Source organism: Varanus komodoensis, unplaced genomic scaffold, assembly GCF_004798865.1.
Source record: "Varanus komodoensis strain SLA01 unplaced genomic scaffold, ASM479886v1 scaffold24, whole genome shotgun sequence".
NCBI classification, from domain to species: domain Eukaryota; kingdom Metazoa; phylum Chordata; class Lepidosauria; order Squamata; family Varanidae; genus Varanus; species Varanus komodoensis.
In genome coordinates, this window is record NW_025335641.1 from 8,189,840 (window position 1) to 8,211,721 (window position 21,882).

Sequence of the window (21,882 nt, forward strand, 5' to 3'; positions counted from 1 at the left end):
ATTGGTAAAAGACTGATAGTACAACAGTGGAATGATAAACACTTACCTCTTATAATGCAGTGGATTTAGGACTTTGCAATGCTTTTCACACTTGACTTGGTGGCATATAGATGCTACTTTCAAATGGATACATCCTTGGAAATTGGGCTGGCTGTTGTTGAAGCCTATGCATAATTTCTAGGAAGCTGTATGCATTTCATACAGATTCATACATGTGCAGTAAACAAACAGAAACTGCCTCGCCCCCCCCCACCCAAGAATACGGTTTTGCAGGTGCCATGTTGCCTTCACAGGCATCATAGGAAGTGCTCTGTCCTAGCTTCTCCATAAAGAAGTACCTCTCCCCCCACCCCTTTGCACCAGCACTTCCTTTTGACAGATCAAAGGAAAGCGCTCTTTAAAAAAAAAACCCTATCTAGCAAATGTGAGCACTTTTTCTGGATAAGGAAATAGACATATACGAATATACAACTGTCCAATATACAGCTGCCGAATGCGCACAAAGCAACCCAAATGCAATCTCGCTTGGTTAGTATTCCAGGATATTACCTATTGCACATTGACAGCAGACACTTGATCAGGCCAGGCTTCCTATCCCGGGCAACTGCAACCTCTAAAAGACCTGACAAATAAATAGTCCTTACTGCACACATCCGGAAACCTTCTCACTCAGAGCAGTGAGGGGGACACAGGTTGGATTGTCTTTGGACCGGGATTCTGGCTAGAGGACAAGGGCCAGGGAGGGAGGGAAGACCCACCCAAGGTAAGCCTGACCATCTGTCAGACACACGACGCGTTGCTCCATGAACAGCCCATGTCGTGGAACTTATCCACACGGTGGGTAGCCCAACACCACTGGTAACACAAGTGGAAGGATGTTGTTGGCCTCATGCCCTCCTTATGGCCTTCCCGTAAGCATCGGGTTGCCACTTTGGGAACAGAATGTTGGACTGGATAGCCTTTGGTCTGATCCAGCGTGGCTCTTTTTAAGTTCTTGCATGGTTATGCATCACCTACACTAGGATTTAAAGAAAAGGTCAAGAAGCTTATAAGTCTCCTTATAAGGGGGAAATGAGTTAGGATGACATTGCAATAAGTTCCTTAGTTTGTCTGTCAGAAACTATGAATGTATTTGTTAAATGGAAGCTGTATTCCCTGTATGTGACAGGAGTGCAATTCATAATAATAGGTACGTATAGAGCAGTGATGGCGAACATCTGACACACGTGAAATGGGCAGAAATGATGAGCTGTGCAGGAAAAGCTACTCAAAGGAGGCTTTTCCAAAGTTGTCCTATTTTCAATGGAACTTTAGCCCTATATTAGGGTTAGGGGTGTGCACCAGGGTAAGGTTAGGGTTAGGAAAATGAGGTGTCCTGGCACGATTTTGATGGTTAGAATGTGTTTAGAAGGGCCAGAAATGATGAGAAGTGCAGAAAAAGCTACTCAAGGGAGGCTTTTTCAAAATTGCCTTATTTTGAGTGGACATTACCCCTATATTAGGGATAGGGCTGTGCACCAGGGTAGGGTTAGGGTTACAAAAATTAGGTGTCCTGGCATGATTTTAATGGTTGGAATGTATTTAGAATGGGCAAAAATGATGAGCTGTGCAGAAAATAAACTCAAGGAAGGCTTTTTCAAAATCGCCCTTGTCAATGGAACTTTTTCCCTCTATTAGGGTTAGGGGTGTGCACCAGGGTAGGGTTAGGGCAGTGGTGGTGAACCTATTGCACGCATGCCACAGGGGGCATGCAGAGCCCTCTCTGTCAGCTCGTGAGCCAAATCACCCCAGCATCCGAGCATTGGATAACAGTGCACATAGAGGCCATGTTCATGCTCGGAAAGGAATAGCGGTACCAGTCGATTATGTCACGAGCCACAACTCGTTAGCCGTGATTCATCCGAGATTTCGCATGGCCGGTCAGTGCGCTGCCAAGAATATATAGATTTTTGCTTGGACTGGCTGTGAGTTGTTTTTTCTAAACTAAAACCTCAATTTTCAGGTTTTATTGTAATGTTGGCACTTTGCGATAAATAAGCGGGTTTTGGGTTGCAGTTTGGGCACTTGGTCTCTAAAAGGTTCACCACCACTGGTATAGAGTGATTGGGTATGTGTGCAATAAGCTAGTTTTAAGTGCAAAAATGTGTTCTTGGAAGTCGGACAAAGAAGCTTGCCACAGGTTGGTTGGGTGATTCTTGGAAGTGAAAAGCTAATTACCTCATGAGGGGATTCACTCTCACATGGGTACTTCTGAGTTAACTGCAAGCCTGGTGTTATCAAAATTCAAGATATATATAGCTGTGAGTAAGAGTAAAGAACTAGAGCTATTGCTAGGTACAGTGTTATAAGCAGTAATGTTTTAATTGACCAGAAAAATCATGGGAGAACAAGAATTCCTCCAAATGTAATTACCCAAGCTCTGCGACCCATGTTTACTAAGTGGGTGACTGAAAGGTCTCAATGACTTCTCAGTTGAAAGGGACAGAACTTTTACTTGTACTAGAAAATTATGTCTATTTATTTATTTATTAGAACATTTCTATGCCGCCTCTTGCCGAAGCCTCGGGGCCTCTTACAACACAATAAAATACAATAAAATACAAAAATAACAATATAAAATTAAAATTAACAATATAAAATAAATAAAAAATATAAAAGATATAAAAGAAGTTATAAAAGAAAAGAAGTCACCCTGGCCAGATAAATAAGTAAATATTGTTAACAATTAAATGACGTTTAAATAAAAAGGTCTTCACCTGGTGCCGAAAAACAAATAACGACAGCGCCAGGCGGACCTCTCTGGGGAGCACATTCCATAGATGGGGCACCACTGCAGAGAAAGCCCTCCTCCGAGTACCTACCCTTCTAATTTCTTTCATGGAGGGTTCCTGGAGAAGGGCCTCTCCTGCAGATCTCAAGGGGCGGTCGGGCATATGTGGATGTAAGCGCTCCTTCAGGTAACCAGGACCCAAGCCGTTTAGGGCTTTATAGGTCATACATTTCTGTTTATATTTCTGTTTCTGTTTTGCTTGTAATCATCTTAAGTGCATTGTGGGTAGTAACAAAGTTCTGTTGCTTTCTAATGCTGATTGAGCAAAAGGTATGTTATGCTACCATGGTGTGGTGTTTGGCTTCATGGACAGCAACCCTTATCACTTACTTATCGAAGAGTGGAACACTCAGCTGAAATCTGTGCATCCGTTGTTGGGTGTGATGTTTTCTCTCTAGGCCTGGCAAGTTACTGAAACACACCTGTTCATCCTACAAGCTAGTCCGATTGAGTGGGAATAGTTTATCTGTCTCCAGTTTATGCTTTTAGCGAAAATAAATTGCTTCTACAACCAGAGAAAACTGCTGAAGACATTATAACAAAATACCTGCATAGCTAGTGTCAAGTCCATGTGCCAATAACTAATATATCAGTTCAAAGTAGTAGATTAAAGTTAATCATGAAAATAGGTCCAAAGTAGGCAAGAATCCATATAGCAGCAGTAGGCAATCAAGTGGCCTTCCAGATGTTTTGGACTACGACTCCTATCAGCCCTAGCCATAGTCAACAATGGTCAAGGTTTGTGGGCATTGTAGTCCAAAGCACCTAGAGGGCTGCAGGCTGCCAACCCATGATCTCCACTGATTAACATTAAGGAAAGCTAGATCCTGGCTTTAATAGACCCCTTCCAAGGTCTATGAGGTACCCTTTAGACAGTCATATAATGTTGCATCAGTTGTGAGGCACACAACCAACATTTCTCTTCCTCTTACCCCACCATCATGCTATACTTGTCAGCTTCTACATACCTGACAAGCTCGAAGAACAAAAATGTTTGCCAGCTTTGATACTAAAATCAGCATCTTTATCACTGAGTATGCGTAGATTTAAGACATGAGAACATAAGGAAGGCCATGCCGAATCAGACCAAAGGCCCACCTAGTCCAGTACTCAGCACACACAGTGACGCATCAGCCGCCCAAAGGCCTCTCAGGCAGGAAGGGTGCAGGACCTCTGCCGCCCAGCTCTGGAGCACGTAGGCACCCCGCCCCGATAGCCCATTCGTCCCTGCGTCAGCCCAATACATCTTTAAAGCCATTGGCATTGGGGGCCACTGCCACTCCTCATGGCAGCAAATTCCATAGTTTAAATATACAGTGTGCAGAGTACTTCCTTTCATCTGTCCTAGATCTTCCTCCAATCCGCTTCATGGAATGACCCTGGGCCTGAAGGATTTTCTGCACGCCACGCATCATTTTAAGCCCCCCTGTTGCGCCTCCTCTTACCTCTCTTCAAAGCTGAGCCGTCCCGTTGTTGCAGTTGCTCCTCACAGGGTGGCCCAATGATCACTCGCACTGAAAGATCATTGCCACCGTAGCACCATTGTGCTTGCGGCCATTGTGACAGCAGGCTGCCCGCTGCTCCCGGGGCCTTCAGGTGGAACCCCCTTGGAGGCTACTGCGGCCCAGGCCTCGGCCCCGAGTTCTGGCCCCGCGTATCCCACTGGCTCTGGCAACAGCCCCATCAGCCCGGCCCTTACAGTCTGCTCTCAGAGTACGTTGCATCTGTAGCTTCCACATACCTGCTACTTAACTCCACTGCTAGGTGGTCCTCTTAGGACAAATTCCTGAACAACCCCCACATGGACAGCAACAAAATCACCCCAGATTCTCTCTGGACTTGGCGATCCAAACAGTAAGTAGATTGCAAATAGTATGGTCCCATACACGTTTGCCTCTATCTGGATACAAACGGATGCGTTCTTCACCTCACATGGCGATCTAGGACACACAAGTCTTATCCTTAAGTTTTCTCTTTTCCTTAAACAGGAGCTCTACAAATTCATAGGATACATTTTATAAGTAGTCCTTTTTTGTTTTCAGTTTGGTAAACCTATCAGTCAACATAATGATGCCAGGATCCATGGAATTACTTACCCAGTGAAAACTTGCAATAAGGAAGGACCTTGAAGGATGTATGAACCTGCTTTTAGAGCCAGGGTTGCTGAAGGCATAGAACAAGGCCATAACCCAGAGTTCTAAGAACAGGCACAGAGACTTGAAATTATTATGACAAAGCTAGGAAATAGGAGTGTTCGTGGTTACCAGGAATTCCAGAACTCCTAGGACCCAGAGAAAGGAAACTGTTATAATTGGAGGTATTTGGACTGCAGCAGACCTTTGTATATTTGGAGAATGTTTTCAGCCAATGAGCCTAGCGACATCTGTTTGGATCCAAGGCAGTAGACTAGACAAATAAAGTGCCCAGATCTCATAATTGTATGAAAAATGGTTACTAACATCTTGACCAGAAAATACTTTTTCCCTCACCATAATAATGCTTCTTAAAGTATGACACATCTGCTATTTATGAGCACACTTACAGCCCTTTGATGAGGATAGTTCCTCACCTGTGCACCAGAGCTAGGATTTCACTTTGGGAGTCCATAGAATGGCCAGAATTTTGAAACTGGGCCAAAAATAGAGCATATTTCTGTCTAAAGTGCTTTCCTTTCTATTAGGTTTGTTATATGATGGAAAAGAATTAGCTTCCTGAATCGTATCATTAATTTTGGGCCATCTTGGTGGTTTGTTGTTAATGTTATGTGCCATCAAACCATCCCCAACTTATGGTGACTCCACACATGAAAGCTCTCCAAAGTGTCCTATCCTTGACAACCATGCTCTACTCTCGTAAATTCAAGACTGAGGTTTGTTTTGTGGAGTCATTCCATCTCATAGCTGGTCTTTCTTTTCTTCTTCTGCCTTCAGCTTTCATTTTTCCAGAGAAAAAAATTTCCATTTTTGGCGGTCTTTTTGGTAGCAAATGGAGATTTTTTTATTCTTCCAGGCTGTTACACTGTGACATTTTGAAGCCACCAGATTTGCAATATGGTGTATATTTTCGTGGCAATTTATTTGTGTATGCTGTTTTACTTGCTGCAATTTTTATGTCAAGAGTTTGTTTTTGTAGTTTCATTTTGCATTTTATTGATTGTAAACCACTCAGAGGACCCCATTATTCGGCATCGCATTAATCTTATCAGCAGACAGAAGTGCACAAGCTGAGCATGTTAGAATGTCTTCAGCATCCAGTCAGAGCTAGATTACTTTGGCATGTAGAGGTTTCATTTCATTATTATAGCTAAAAGTCACTGACATTCCTTGACTTGCATGTCATACAAACATTATGAAATATATGCAGTGTATAGTACAGATCTGTGCATGTCTGCTGAGAAGCTCCATTGAATTCAATGGGATTTGCATCCAGATCTAAATTGTAACATTGCTGCTACATCATTATATGCTTCCATATCAAAAGCTAGGTAAAGCAAAGAGAAGGAAGGCGACGCTTCCTGGCAGAAAGAAACACCCTTCTTTCTTCATAATAGAGCTATGCTGGAAGCAGATTTTTGACTTGACTAAGGTGATTTATGGGCAGCTGACACATCACAGATCATGCACTGAAAGTTAAGTCACTATTACTTATCTTTCAGGTTTCCTAGTTTCAAGGATGAAGCATGTAGTTTAACTGATCATTTGATCAGCAAGTTTCATAACCATTATCTTTCCGGATGCTGTTTTTGTATCACTCAAAGTCATAGAAATCTTATATAAACTGAGAGTTTGCTTTTTATGAGCTGGAACTTGGTCAGGATTGCAACCCATCTAAAAAACTCCACATGTGTATACATTTTACAGCCCTTCCAGGGTAAGGAGAAAAGTTATTTCTACTGTAGAAAGAGGGTTCCCTCCCACCACATACTTATTAGAAGCATTTAAGATTCCAAGCATCCCATAACAAGGGCTGAAACGATCAGAAGCAGCTAAATGATTTTAAACAATTGAAGACAACAAAAACCACAATAAAAGTGCCAGGGATCCAGTAGGGGTATAATTCTTTATTTTCCACCCTTGATGCCTCTGAACACAGAAGCATTTGTGCACCCAGCATAAGGTGCAGAGGTGGCAGGCTCTGCCACTGTGGGCTTTGCACACTGTATGTCGTTGACAGAGCTGTTTTTGGCCAGCTAGAAGCACCATGGAAAGGAAAGGAAGGAGGCTGGGGCTGTTTAGATAGGACCAAGGCCACTAGCCCCAGCTCTCGTCCCTCCAGGATGACGCTTTAGCCCTCTGACCCTTTGATTTCTGACCTCAGAGGTGCAGCTAGCATGGTTTTTTCTGTACCAGCTGGAAGGCAGGGCAGGGCAGCGCCTCTATGTTTGGAGGCCTGAGAGCTGGAGATCTTATTAATCCTCTGCTCCCCCAGACAATATCAGGAAGCCTCAGGATTATGCTCTAAAAAAAGTGAATTTAGAAGCCCCATCACATGCTTTCAAATATCTCGGCGTAGAGGGAGCCTTAGCCTGATCCTGAAAAGATGACAATGTTGGTGCCCAGCTACCCTCACTGGGGGGAGAGAATTCTGTTAAGGAAAACTGGAAGGGAGCAGCCACAGATACATTCATTTGCACTGGAATTCCAGCAGCAGGGCAAAGTCTTAATACAAAGAGAGACAGAAAATCATCTATCAGTGCTGAAAGAGGGTACTCATTTCTCTCAAAACATGGCATTTCCCTAAGTTCAAATGTGGAATATGATCTGTACAGCAAAACAGAGTGTTGGAATGTAATATGGAACTGTCAAGGTGAATGAGCAGGATTTGTCAGGCAGCAGCTGAGATCAAAATTGCCACTGGTCCAGCAGAAGACACTGTGGAACAAGGAGGTTCTGAGGAGGAGGAAGGATGTTAATTCATCAACCCAGTGAGCTGATGTCAAGCCAGACAAGCAGCCCAGTTAAGCAATGTCCAATATTCTTGCTGTCTGGCCCACAAGCAGCATGAACCTCCCTGAGGGTGGAGTTAAGCCTTTTGGGAATGAAAGGGAGGAGAGGAATTGACCTCAGTTTGGAAATGGGCAAGAGCTCTCACAGATCAGAGGGAATGTTACTTTGATTGATATTACTTGAGAACAACCCTCTTATGAAATACCCTGTATCACAATCCCTCCCCTCCTGTGTTAGCATAAATAAAGGACTGTACTTTAAAAGCTTTTTGTTTAGATCTGCTGGAAAGGGAGAGAAACATGCTCTTGACAGGCTCATTACGTGAACCATGCTTTGGATCTGGTCATGCCCCCATATCTGACTGTATGTTAATCTCATAAAACAACAGCATTTAGTCACTTCCAGAACAGATCCTTTAGAATGTTTGCACATTTCAAACTTACTTAATTCTGGTGGCTCAGCAAAGCAGAGAATGAAACAAATGTGTCTGTTGAAGTTAGTTTAGGACATAAATTCTGCTACTCTTAAGCAAAGTGTACTGCTATACATTATGTAGGAAAGAATGAAATACAGTACAGTACAAGGGTAGCTTTGCATGTGTTTCTAACATGGTGTTTTCTGCACATGCAGTGTACAGATAGATGCTCATTTGAAGTGGGTCTTTTGATTTCTAGTGCAGAAAGTTTTAAAAACATCATTGAAGTAACTGCTACATTACATGCACACCATGCATATATACCCTCCCTTCTCCCTCCCTCCCTCTCTCTCTCACACACACAGAGAGGGGGGGATGCCATGGATTCAAGTCCCAGGGCAGAGCTAGGACTGAAACAAAAGCAAAACACAAAAATAAAACATGAAAAACTGCAGAGGTATTAAGAGAAAATGGCAGTCCTGTGTTCACTTCACACCTTTTATTTCAGGATGCCTAGAACAACTTGTCCAATGTTTTGACATCAATATGGTTGTTCATTTCTGGGCCTTCAGTCCAGCTGAAGAAATGTCACACACCAAGCCAGATGATGTCTATTTTCCCCAGCATGCCTGTGGGAAGGGAGTCCATGTGGATTAAGCACTTCATTTCCTGAGTCACTTGTCATATCCTTCGTTACCCGTCCTCATTTTTTACCCTGTTGGAGAAACATAAATTTTCCTTTGTAGGGTTAAAAAGCAGATTAGGATATGTGCTAAAAAAATTAATAGAAAAAATGGCCCACAGGAAAAGAAAGTAAGAATCTCCCCCAAAACTGTGTACGGCCCAGATTGCAGCTTAAAAGAGAAGTTGGTAGGTGTCACGCATAGTTTGAGCCTCACGGAGTGAAAACTAACCTCAAAATACAGCTCCTCACTCCGTCTCATCCACAAGCACCTGTTCAATATGGCAGTTGCTGCAAGATCATTACACTTCACTGTTCAGTGTGTTTTTATGACCAACCTTCAACTGAATTTCTCATGCTGCTGATTGAAGAACTTTGCTTTTGTGGAGACCTGCAGCTGGTGCCCACGATGGAGTCTTTCTAGACAACCTCAGCTGCCCAGCACCAGGTGCAGAGGTTGTCAGCTGCTTGTATCTGGATTCCCACTGGGGAAGGAACAGCAGATACAATCTACAAAGAAAGTGAGAATTAGAACACAGGAACTATATTTTGCTTTGAGGAAACTGCATTTCACATTTGAAGAGTACATGTCCCCCCTCCCCGCCCAACCCCGCCTGAAGTCCAGTGAAACAATTTCTTCAGGGAAAATGTAACTTAATGATGCCCGTATGTTGACAAAAATAGCCAAGCAAACACTGAAAGTTAGAGTAGCAGTAAAGTTGAAGGATTTCCTGGATACCATCTATTTATGTGAACAAACCTTCCAGACAGACCTATATCTTCTCTTGCAATTTTCAGCTGACAAGGTTTCATTGTTTAGAAGTGTTTTGGCCTTTTGAACTGAAACACTCAAGCATTACAATTCAAAAAGATAAATGAACATGCAGTCAATCTTCTAATATTTTTTCAAGTCCCACTGAATTTAAGGGGGCTTATTCTGAAGTAAGTGGATTACTTCAGACTACAATCCAAAACACATTTACTTAGAAGTAAGCCTTACTGAAATCAATAGGATCTTCTAAATAACTAGGATTAAGAAAGCCACAGGAAGGGTTTTTCTAGGTAAAATTTCTCCTTCTATTATGGCTTTTACTGCTTTTATCAGATATTCCTTCTGCTTTTTATGTCTGATTATACACATCAATTAATTCCCCCCTTCATATACTGCTTGGTATCTTGCTCAATTTACACTTTTTCTGAGTGTCCCATCAATTCCTCTTCCTTTTCTTCAGATTTACAATTGTTGTTTTCAGCTTCTTTCCCTTTTTCAATTTTGCTGTTGTTAACCTTGTTAAAAATGTAAATACCTTTTGATCCTTCATCCTTAATATACCTTGGCCTACCTTTTCTTTCTAGTATTTTTGAACATACTCTTCATACAGTGCTTTTCCTATCCTCTGCCCCAAAAATGCATATGTTCCTATCTGTTTTTACATAACAGAACTGTACTAACTCACATTTCCAATTCACTTCTTGCAGCTGTATCTAAGGGTTTATCTTCATATTGCTTCAGATTTTTGGCTTTTAAATACAATCCACCCTTCAGTTCTACTTGGATCATTTCATTCTTTTCAGGTACTTTTACCATGGTTTTTTCCTTTTTTTCAATAGCTCATTTTCCATGCTCTCATCTTTCCCCAGTTCATTTTCCATGCCTTCATAGTTCCTCAGTGCTAAGTATTGCTATGTGATGTTGCTAACTTATGGCAATGCTATGAGTGTCCTTCAAAATGTCCTGCTCCTGGGAGTTCTGCTTAGCTTTTGTCAACTCAAGGATGTGGCTTCCTTCGTAGACTCAATCCATCTTACATTTGGTGATGGTGGTCTTCTTTTGCCTTGCATTATTGTCTTCTACAGCGAGTCTTGCCTTCTCATAAAGTGCCTGAAGTTGACAGGCTCCATTTGATAATGTCCTTTAGATTCTTTCCCCTATTTCTGCATTTCCATTTACCAAAATTTACCTCAATTTACCATTTGAGGTCTCAGTCAATGGATGAATACCCCAGTTTGTCAAAACTGAGCCGAGAATCTGAAGATACAGCAAGAAACCAGAAGCAAAATGAAGGAAAATGAATATACTCCAAAGCCAGCTGAGGACTAATATGAAGTCTTGCATTCTTGTACTGCCAATTCACATTTCCACCTCTTGGTGGGCATCTCATTGTATTTTTCTTAATTATAGGTATTTTTCTACCACTCTTCAATAGCTATTCCCAAACCCAAAACAACAAATGACTGTATTTTAACAAACAGGCAAATGCTTAACTGTTATGCATATGTTAAATCATGAAAAAATTTATTATATAGTTACATATACACAAAGTTAAAATTTCAGTCAATAGTGTCATTTGTAACACATTTCAATAGAACATGAACCTGTGTATCATTTGGTAAGTTGAGGTTTTAAACCTAGAATTAGTGTTGTTTGCCATTCCCACCCCCCATTAACAGTTCCCAATTTTACTTGCTTACACAAATTTCATTTTCCTTTTAAAATGCTAAGACCAGCCATATTGCAACATTTACACTTTCCATACAAAATTCAATATACATTTTTATGCAAGGCAGATATATATAAATATATACAAAATAGACATTTGTAGTTAAGATACATTGATCAGTTTCATTAGCAACACATCAAAAGCAGATGCACATAAGAATTGACAAAAGTGTTTTTTAATCCTTTAGAACAAAGTGTGACCATGAATTAATGTATAAAATAGCACAAGTAAAGGCTGTAGACTGGAAACCTCAGTGGTCTCCAATAATAGAAGTTATTTAAGTAAAATAAGCCACCCAAGACACTCAGATATGTACCATATCTGATAAACTCATCCTGTACCCTCCCCTCTTTATTGGAAACTTTTATGTAAAAAGATCATATTTGTTCACAGAGCATTAAAATATTGCACAAGAATAGTTTATTCTGAAGAGTATGGATTCCTCATGTTTGCAAAGTGCAGTTATTTTCTTGAGTAGGAAGAAAGTGTGAGTGTGCATTTTCTAGCATGAGAAGCATACAGGAAATAGTCATTAATACTGTTAGAGTTTATCATCCATCCAGCTTCTTCCCAGTCTACTCTATGGCAACAAGAAGTTGGGGACAAAGATTTGGCAGATGCAGATGGTAAGATGCGTCACAGCACACGTCAGATAAGATGCAAGAACCAGTCAGTCCAAGAACAGAATATTGAATCACTTGAGCATGGAGAAAGCGTCTAGAGAATGAAGGCCAATACCATTCACAGTGATCACACCATCGTAGAATAAGAATCTACTCTTTTTTGGTTCTTTTCTTTCTGTGGGATTGTGCTCAGAACTTCAGTGCTCTCAGTATCACTGTCACTACTGTCCACCACAGTTGGATTCAAGCCCATCTTTGCAGTCCTGCTCAAGTGAAAACAGACTTCAGGCTCCTGAACATGGTTTGCTATAAAGTCTTCATCTGATGAATGCAAGGACTCATCATCTCCTATCAAATGGTTCACAATATGAATTCCATCAAAAGTGTGTGGGCCTGAAAAGGCTCTCTTGCCCTTTAGGCATCTGATCTGTTAAAAGAAGAAAATAGACATGAACAAGAATTATTGTTTTGCTCTTTAAAGGGAAGTATGGAAGTTCTGCCATATAAAACCTACCATTTGTTTTAACCTGAGGCTAGAATTATAAGACCAGGAGCAGTGTTTGAGTGTGCTCAGTCACCATCACTCACATGCAAACCATTTTTGGAGGAATCCAAAATAAATATTTTTATTTATTTATTTATTTATTTTCCGATTTATATCCTGCCTTTTTCCTACAAAGGGCTCAAGGCAGCTTACATCTCCTCCGCCATCTTATCCCCACAACAACAACCCTGTGAGGTAGGCTGGGCTGAGAGTCTGTGACTGGCCCAAAGTCACCCAGTTGGCTCCGTGGCTGAGCGTGGACTCGAACCTGGATCGCCTGAGTCCCAGTCCCGTGCTCTTAACCACCACACCACACTGGCTCATATTATATCATGGTAAACTAAGCTAAATAATAGCTTATGAACAAAATAATTTTATTTTTATATGCTTAATGAGGATTTTTAGAAAGTGTAATGTTTCATCACATCATTCTACTGAAATGTATTTAAATAATAGAAGTTCAGTTAAGTGTACATGCTGTCTATTCAGCCTTAGATAACATGAGGGCTGTGGGAATCAGTGGCCAGAGGAGGAGGATGTATGGAGTTCAGAAAGACAAACACTTTTGACTTGTAGCACCATTATATCCCACAGAACAAAACAAATATAAGTACTGTAGAAGTCATACTTTCACCCAAGTGTCTCCAGCACATTTGACTAAACATTTAATTTGAATACATCTGTAGATCATCAGAGTATACCAACACAGCAGTTTTCACTTGAAAGGGACATTAAGATCCTGTAGCACTCTGTCAACACTGATCAGACCGAACAAAAGTAAGTACTTAGTCCTTTCTGTGGCATGAAATTAAAGTTCTGTTCTGGAAATATGCTATTAGGGGTCCAGTTTTGGAATGTGCCGCATAATTGATCATTAGTGAAAAGATAAGAAGATGGCTGATACTTCAATGCTATGAGAGCAAATACTCTATTTAAAAAATCCTTGGGGGAAAAAGGGCTGCGTTCTAGAGAAGTCAATTTTGCAAGCCTGCCTCTAACTTTATTGCATGATTTATACATTTCTTAAAGAACTGTGCAAACACAGTGATCACCTGGACCCCAAACCAAAGGGTCATATGCTCAGTTCCGCACACAGGGTGCCTTACATGGATATTAATCTGTTAACACCAAGTGGCCACTGCAAAAATGCCTAAGTCCCCTCATACAGCCTCAGTTAGTTTAGCCCTTTTATGCATATTTCTGACTGTGGGTTGCTCAGGCTAATATCATGTCTTGTATTGAACTCTAAGTTCCATTTGAAGAACCTTTCCAAAGGAATACTCTTTGTAGAACATTCAAACTTAAAACAGTCATCTCTAAACTTGATCTTGTGTAAATATAAACTGCAGTTTTCCCAGTTCAGATGCCACAGAGCTAGTGGCTGCTGGTCATCCATCTGCCATTACTCTCTTGGTGCATTATATAACTACACCTTGTAAATCAATACCAGGAGCTTATTTTGAATGTTTTCAGACTTTAAAGAGGAGATATCAGCACCTAAATCACCTTTAAGTGATGAAGCACTGTGTAAATGCCTTATTAAATTTATATTCCACTTTCTTTTTTAAAGAACTCAAAGCAGCCTACATCATTCTCCTCCTCCTGCCTTCAGTCTTATCCCCACAACAAGAACCCTGTGAGGTAGGTCGGGCTGAGCATCTGCAACTGGGCCAAAGTCGCCCAGTTGGCTCCGTGGCTGAGCGGGGACTAGAGCCAGATTGCCTGAGTCCCAGACCTGTACTCTTAACCACTACAACACATTTATATTTTTTAAAGCTGATCAATAAGGTAAAGAATGGCTCATTAAGGCTACTGTTCTACACCTACCTACCTGGAAATAAGCCCCATTAAATTCAATGGGCCTTACTTTTGAGTTGATGTGTGTAAGATTACACTTGAATAAAAGTGGGGAGCTTTCTTAAAACCAACATATGACAGTTAATCCAGCACAGAAGGGCAGATTACTCTGTATTCAAGACATTGCACAGTTCTGCAGCTCCAGAACTGTGCAAATTCCACATCTCCTTTATATTTAGCTAATGTACTAGTGCTTGGACATGAGACTCAAATATGCATGGCACTGACAGGCTCAAGTTGACTGCAGGTTAAATATGTATAAGATTAAGAGGTTCCACTGATGTTAGACTTTCAAACCATTAAGTGAGACGGGGAAGCTGTTCCATCCAGGTCAGTGAAGGAGTTTCTGTTAGGGAAGAAACAGGCAAGGGAAAGCATCCCACTCCAGAAGCAGGCGTGGGGAGGAGAGCCTCTCCCTCCATGCGGAAGGGCAACAGTCTCCGGCTCCAGCTCCTGCCTTTCCTCCTCACACTGCATGTGGATGGTGTTTCCTAGCTCACAGTGGAAGAAGAATGTTCAGGCCTTTGCTCCCATTGAGGAAGAAGGTTCTGATTCAAACGAGATGGGAAGTAAGTCATGCTATTTGTTTCTGTTTCAGGGAGCAGAAGGATATGGGCAAGTACAGCGTGTTCTTGTTTATTCAAAAGGCTGGTGCTGGGAAGGAAAAGAAAACCTTGTTGCATTACCAGCATAACCTAAATTCTCCAACTAAATACTGTTACTACAATATACATACAACAATAACGTCATTCAGCACCCAGTCTGCTTCAGCTATTGTGCAGTTAAATAAATATGGAGGCCATTTCTCTAATGGAAAAAAATGACACCTGAATTGAGGGCTGGTGCCAGACTGGGTGGGACTGAAGAACTGAAAGAATCAGGAGAATTTAAGATTTGCCAGGTTTAACGTAACAGAAGGACAAGGGCTATAGCAACACATTTCCTAATGCGCCACAGCTGTTTCATGGTGTGGGTAGAAATTATCACTGGTTTCTAACTACCTTTGAGGGTGGCAGAATTAAGAAGTGACTCAAACTGCCACGTTCAGCCACACTTCATGATTGGGTTGTGGATTAAATCTATTTGAGAACAACAGCCACTCTCAGAAAGTGAAACTGATACCATTTGAACTTTCTCACAACATGCTCTTACCTGGTGCTGACTGTCACCCCCAAGTATAAGCAAAAGGAAGAACACAGCAAAGAAAAATTTAGAGGTTTTAAACAATCCTAAATAATCCAGGTTAAACATGCAATAAGATAAAGCAACATCTCAACATATCTAATGTTACATTACTGTCTCCAGCTGCTATTCAGTGAAAATTAAACCAGGAGATGAAATCACTCATTTCTTACAGTTCATTTTGTTGGCTCTCAGTCTGAGAAACAGTAATATATCCCATGACTTTTAAAGGGCTGAAGATGAACAAGGTCATCCTAAAGCACTTCTGTCAAGCTGTACTGTGAGAAATAGGGAACACACAAATCATACTTCAACACGTATTTACACATAACTCATACATGAAGTCTAATTTCCATCTGATGTTTGCTTCATTAGCAATGCAGCAATGACAAAATAGCATCAACAAGGAATGGGTAGGCCCACCTGAAATATTTGCTCCAGAAATAATCTAGAGAAATAACCTGCTCCAGCTATTCATCCAACACCCAACTTCCTGAATTGCATGTAGAGCGGATTGGGTCAATGGGCTCCCACTGCAGCAGCAGCATCCTAGGAATGCTTCCTATGGTTGCCCCTTTTACTGCCCTGCTGGGGCACAGATGAGGTGAGGCAATGAGGCAGGGAAGCTATATATGCAGTGGTGAGCAAGCATGGCTACCTAACAAAAACTGCAATTAGCACAGACAGCCCACTGTATGATAATTTGGATTATTAGGTGTGGAAATATTATGGCTGGGGAACCAGGAGATGAAGCAGAGAGTGGAAAACAGCACTGACTTTAACATGCACTGCATAATTTCTGTAGTATTCTGTGGCCCAAAAGGACTTCCATTAAACAGGAATAGAGAATTGCTGTCTGCTGGACTGGATCTAGGCCAAATTGCCAATGGATGTAGCATTCCTCCCCCATCTCTCTGCCCGTACTACAGCTTGGCTTAGTGAAAAGTTCCCATTGGTACTGACCACGTGTTTCTTTCAAGCTTCATTGTAGTGCAGGGGACAGGACTAAGGGGATGTAGGTGAGGAAGGCAGAAAAAAGCAAGAAGGGGATAAAGAAACTTTTTAAGAATCTGCTTTTGAAATCACCACAAAATGGATTACAGGCAAGGTTAACTTCTGGAAGGCTGGGTTAAATTTTCTGATCAACTCAAGAGTTACTTCCAGAGCTGCAAACGCTTCATAAAAATGTACATAGTATTCTGCATTAGTTGTACTTATGAGAAAATAGAACCCCACTACTGCTCACACATGTTTTGCAGGCAAAATCTTAAATCTATACTCTTGTGTGGCATTCATGAGTAACAGCAAACATGTACATTTGGGATCAGTTACAACATACAGAACACTGTTAAAAGCAGCTCTGTCATAGCTAACCTCCCTAAACTGCCAAATCTAAAGGAATACAGGAAACAGAAGGTAATGCATTCTAAAGGTATGCATATCTTAATTCACGATCTTTTTTTTTCTTTTGTGTGTGTGTGTGGGGGGGGGGGGTTTCCTCGCTTATCAAGGGTTAAACAGCCCAAAAGGAAACAAGTTGCTACAACCAGAATGCTCTAATGCTTAACTTGACAAAGATTAAAACTAGTGACACACAAAGACCAGGAAGGTTTCAAGTAAGTCAGAACAGGAAACCAATCACTTGATCAAGCAGGGTCATGACTTTTTGATCGCTGCACTATTACCATATAATCAAAAGTTTTGAAATCTTAATAGAAAGTATGTGATTGAGATGATAGCAACTAGTCAGATGAACGGGGTGTTCCAAGCTGCACTTTGTCAGCAATGGTTGGTTAATAGAAAATTTGATTTCTCTCTTATGTTGGTTTAACTCTGGGAGCCTGCTATCAACAGCTGGTTTCAAACAAGTTAGTTCAAATTAACGTTAAACTGATCTCACCAAGATGTGAAAAAGTTTCAATGCAGCATTCTAATTCCTGGCAGCAATTCAGCCAGCATGATTATTTCCAATAGGCTGTCCTTTTAGGTTAGCAGTGGAGACAGAAAATGATACTTAAAATGACAGATGATATTATTTTCCCTAACTGGAACTGGAAAAAGGAACACATTTTTTTCTAGGATCCAAACTGCAAAATGGTTTCTCAAAACCAATTGGCCAATATTTGAGTCTGAACACTAAAATTATGTTCTGCATATGATGGTTTTATCCCAACGTCTCTGTGTTGAGGGAATGAACACACTGGAAAACACAGAATACAGAACAAGTGGGTTTAAACTCAAGGCCCATTCCCCTCACGCCATTTCTATGAAACAAGTGGGCTTACTATTACAATCCATTTCCTTCTACCTTTTTAGTCAATTTTACCAAATTGTTCTACTAAAATGTGGGTTTTACTTTCACCTTACTAGCTCCTCTTTTCTATTCCCCACCTCAGTGGTGTTTCCTGAACCCATGAAAAAATAGCTGTTTGCACTATACATGGTATTTTATAATTATAATTAAGCACATTAAGTAGGTTATCTTCCACTAGTTTAAAGCAAGGAACTTTAGCTAGAAGGAAATGACAGTATTGAGAGCATATTGCATATGTCATTGGAACTTTAAACTTCACGATGAAAAGGGATATTATTGTGTAGAACATCATTATATTTTACTGAGACAGTGTATTGTCCATACATACCAACTTTAACCACTGGATGTAAGTGCAAGATAGAAAATAAGGCATGGAAGGAGACAAACTACCACAAAAGGTACTACTAAAGCCTTAATTTTAATAGCCTATCTAGCACAACAACAACCCTGCTTCTCAAGAACACACAAAATGTACTACTTATACAGCTGAGGTAATATACTTATTTTAAGTGAGGGTCCAGAAAGCTGCTCTGTTAGATTGGGTGTTTGCTAACCACATGACCTCACAAGCACTATCTTATCACATCACAGCTTCCTCAGACTGACCACAACCATTGAAATCAGACTGTGCCAGCACAGATGCTCAATATCTGACTCGTACTAGCAAAAACAGCAGCTTCTGGCTGTCCAATAACTTTGCTGACTTGCAGAGGGGCAAATCTGGTGGTCTTGTCTTATTGTTTTTTCAAAATACCATACAAGGAAAACACATGATTTATTGCTCTGTAAACTTCAACCACAAGTGTAAAAGCTCTTCGTTTAAATCTGAGAGCGAGCCTTTTCTTTTAAGGTTAAACAGAGGTTCATGAAACAGAAAAGCGTTGTGTTCCACCATTTGCACTACCAACTTTGCACATGCACTTTTTATTCTTCATTTTGTTAGAGTAAATTTACAATCTAGAGTAAATTCTGTATTACTTTCATTTAGAGGCTCTAATCCAACTCTTAATCTTTTGAGTTGAGGCAAAGCTTTTAAATGCTTATCTTAGATTATCACAACTGGTGCACTTCAGTGTATTGAAAAAGCTTTACTAAGGAAAGCCTGACAAGCATCGTTCTAGCAGTTCGAGCTGATGAGACCAAGGGCACACAGAAAACAGCAAATGCTAAAATATATCTGCAAAACTGGCTGGATTCTGTTATAAACAACAATTACAGGCTGTTTATGCTATCAGCCACGGTATCCTTCTGAGGCGTGCGGCTAGAGGTGCAGCTTTGCATGAGGCCGAGCTGGGAACCACAGCCCCACCCCATAAATCTGCAATGCCGAACACGTTCATTTTGCACCCCATACTCTGCCTCTCTATTTCTCTTTTTTCATTTATGCTAGGAAAGGCAGGACTATATTCTCCATTACTCAAGGCAGCAGCAGACTGGAAGGTAGCAATATACTGAAATGCAACCCAGTTAAATCAAAGAGGTCCATAGTGTACAGCTCAACCAATCTAGGAATCAGTAGTTCTCTCTTTTGGGATGTGGCTGCACTCTTCCTGAAGTATCAGAAGCACTGTTTGGAGGTGTTTCCAAAACCTCAGGTAATGACTGTGGCTAGGATTTCTTGGAGGTCACCCTCAGGTTGTATCCCAATGTTCTGCCTTTTTACATGGGACCTCTTGAAGAGCATGTCTAGAGACTTCTACTGGTTCAGCATCTGGTAGCCTGCTAGTAGGACAGCGGGCACAAGTAACACCCATACAACTCTTGAACAGCGCAATTCAAAATGAATTGACCTAGAATGTTTTGACCTAGAATGCTCTACATGGCTCAAGTTCAGAGTATTTTGGAGACCATTTCCTTTCACATGCACTTTTGTCATCAGGTGGGAGTCCTGGAGCAATTACTAGCTTAATGTCAACTGGCCAGCCCAAAGGGAAGGGCATTCCCTGCAACAGCAGATTCATTAAAGAAATTTCTCCCTAGAGTGGCTTGGTTGGGTTTTTAGGCTGATTAAGACTTTATGATTCTGGTGGCTAATTGGGGAAAAACAAAATGCTTAGAATAATTTTTAACAGTTAACTGTATCTATAAATAGTTTTCTGCTTACTTATATTTTACTGCTGATTTGAATAATTGTTTGCCATTAATTAGTGGAAATAATGGCATGCAGAATATCAGAATATAAGGTTGGGACAGTTTTTCCCAGTTAAATGTATTATAACTGTCTTTAATACATATTAAGTTTTGTAAAAGGATTACAGTTAACAGTGGGGTTTTTTTTTTGCCATTCTCTATTTTAGGTGTTTAAAACTGATTTTATATTTTCATTGGATATGGATATGTTGGCAACATACAGGTATGTGAGGGGGTGTCACATGGAGATGGGTAGAGACCTGTTCTCCCCCTGCAGAGGAAGGCAGGATGCGCTCCAGCGGAGCAAAGCTCAGGGAACCAAGGTTCCATTTAGATGCCAGCAGTGCTTTTTTTGTCATAGAGCACACTGGAATGGAGTTCCAGCACCTTTTTGCGACAGATTTTCCAAGTTTTAAAAGTAACTTTTGAAAATTTGATGTTTGGTCCATGTGGATTCGAATCACCCTGTTAAGCGTAGCAGGTCGGCGACAAAATCATTAAAACTGTGCATGCGCACTGCTTGTGTGTCGAATCCGATGCATGCGAACTTCATTTGCGTTGGTTGTGATGGCGCTGCTCGGCTTGTGGCGCTGCTCAGCTTGTGATTGGTCGTGTGGTCGCGCACTGAGTGCTTACTGCGGGTGGCGACCGTTATGTTTCGTTACGCAACTGACGTGTGTGGGTGTATGTACAGTGATTGACTACGTACGAAAGGTAAATAATTTCATGAGTTCTGGCACCTTTTTTCTTACAAAAAAAGCACTGGATGCCAGGAAGCACTCCCTGACAGTTAGGACCCCGAGGGTGTGGAATGGGCTTCCACAGGAGGTGGTTGAGGCCCCATCGGTGCGGGTGTTCAAGGATAGGCTGGACGTCCACATGGTGGGCATGTCGTGAGCGGAGCTGGCTGGTGCCAGAGGTCAGACTAGATGACCCGGGAGACCCCTTCTGACTCGCTCTGTTTCTATGTTTCTATTGTATTTTCATTGACTGTTTGTATAGACCGTTGTAAACTGTCCAAAGAGCTTTAGTTTGGTGTGATATAGAAAGGAGACAAAATGATGGAACAAAATGATGGTGATGATAGCACGTAGTATAAGTAAGGTGAGGGAAGAAATCTTAATTTTTTTCAACTGTTGAGCTAGCTTGGAAGAAAGTCTTTCTAGCATAAATGTTGGTTTAAGCTTTTATCTTAAAACTCTTCTGAGTAATAAAAATAAAACTTAAGGTGTCAAGACACTCCTATATGAAGGAGAATGAAACCAAGCCAAATAGCACATCACTCCCAAAATGACTCAAGAGACTGGTCAATCTGTACACCTGAAAAGGTTAAAAGGTAATAACTATGATAGGTTTTCAAAACTAAGTAACTGCTTGCAGGTCTTTGCAAAGAACCAACCAACAAACCACTAACTTGGAGAACACCGGAGAAAATGTTTCATCCTACTGTGTTTAGTAGTATCAGCAAGCCCAAAGGCGAATACTAAACTCACAACAGATCTTGTACTGATAGAAGCTATGGGAGGCAGGACGCAAGTAGCCTCAACCTCCAGAGACAGGCATCTCCAAGGAGGGCAAGCCTATCAGGGATGGCTCCAGATGTTTGACCGTAACTTCTGACCATTAGCTCTGCTAGCTTGCGCTGATGAGAATCCAACAATAAATGGAAAGCCCATATGCCCCCTCCTGACTTATATAACCCCAAAGGCGTGGGACAGTAAGATGCTCCATCAAACACCAGAATGGTTCTGGCCCCTGGGATATATTCTCAATTAAATGCCTCCTCATAAATTATCTGGGGTTTTTAAAATTGCTTTGCTCAAACACTTTCCACTGACTGACCTATCTCTAGTTATTA

General features: G+C 41.2%; 1 protein-coding gene across 3 annotated transcripts in view; it reads right to left on the reverse strand.

Moving 5' to 3' along the window:
* Positions 1–11,139: 11,139 nt before the first annotated feature.
* Positions 11,140–21,882, reverse strand: part of EVI5 (ecotropic viral integration site 5) — a 78,159-nt gene continuing 67,416 nt past the window's right edge. For all 3 annotated transcript variants that reach the window (XM_044432589.1, XM_044432588.1, XM_044432590.1), the window contains one exon: positions 11,140–12,424. In XM_044432589.1, the coding sequence (XP_044288524.1) occupies positions 12,125–12,424 (300 nt within the window). In that variant the 3' untranslated portion in view covers positions 11,140–12,124. The remainder of the gene's footprint in view (positions 12,425–21,882) is intronic.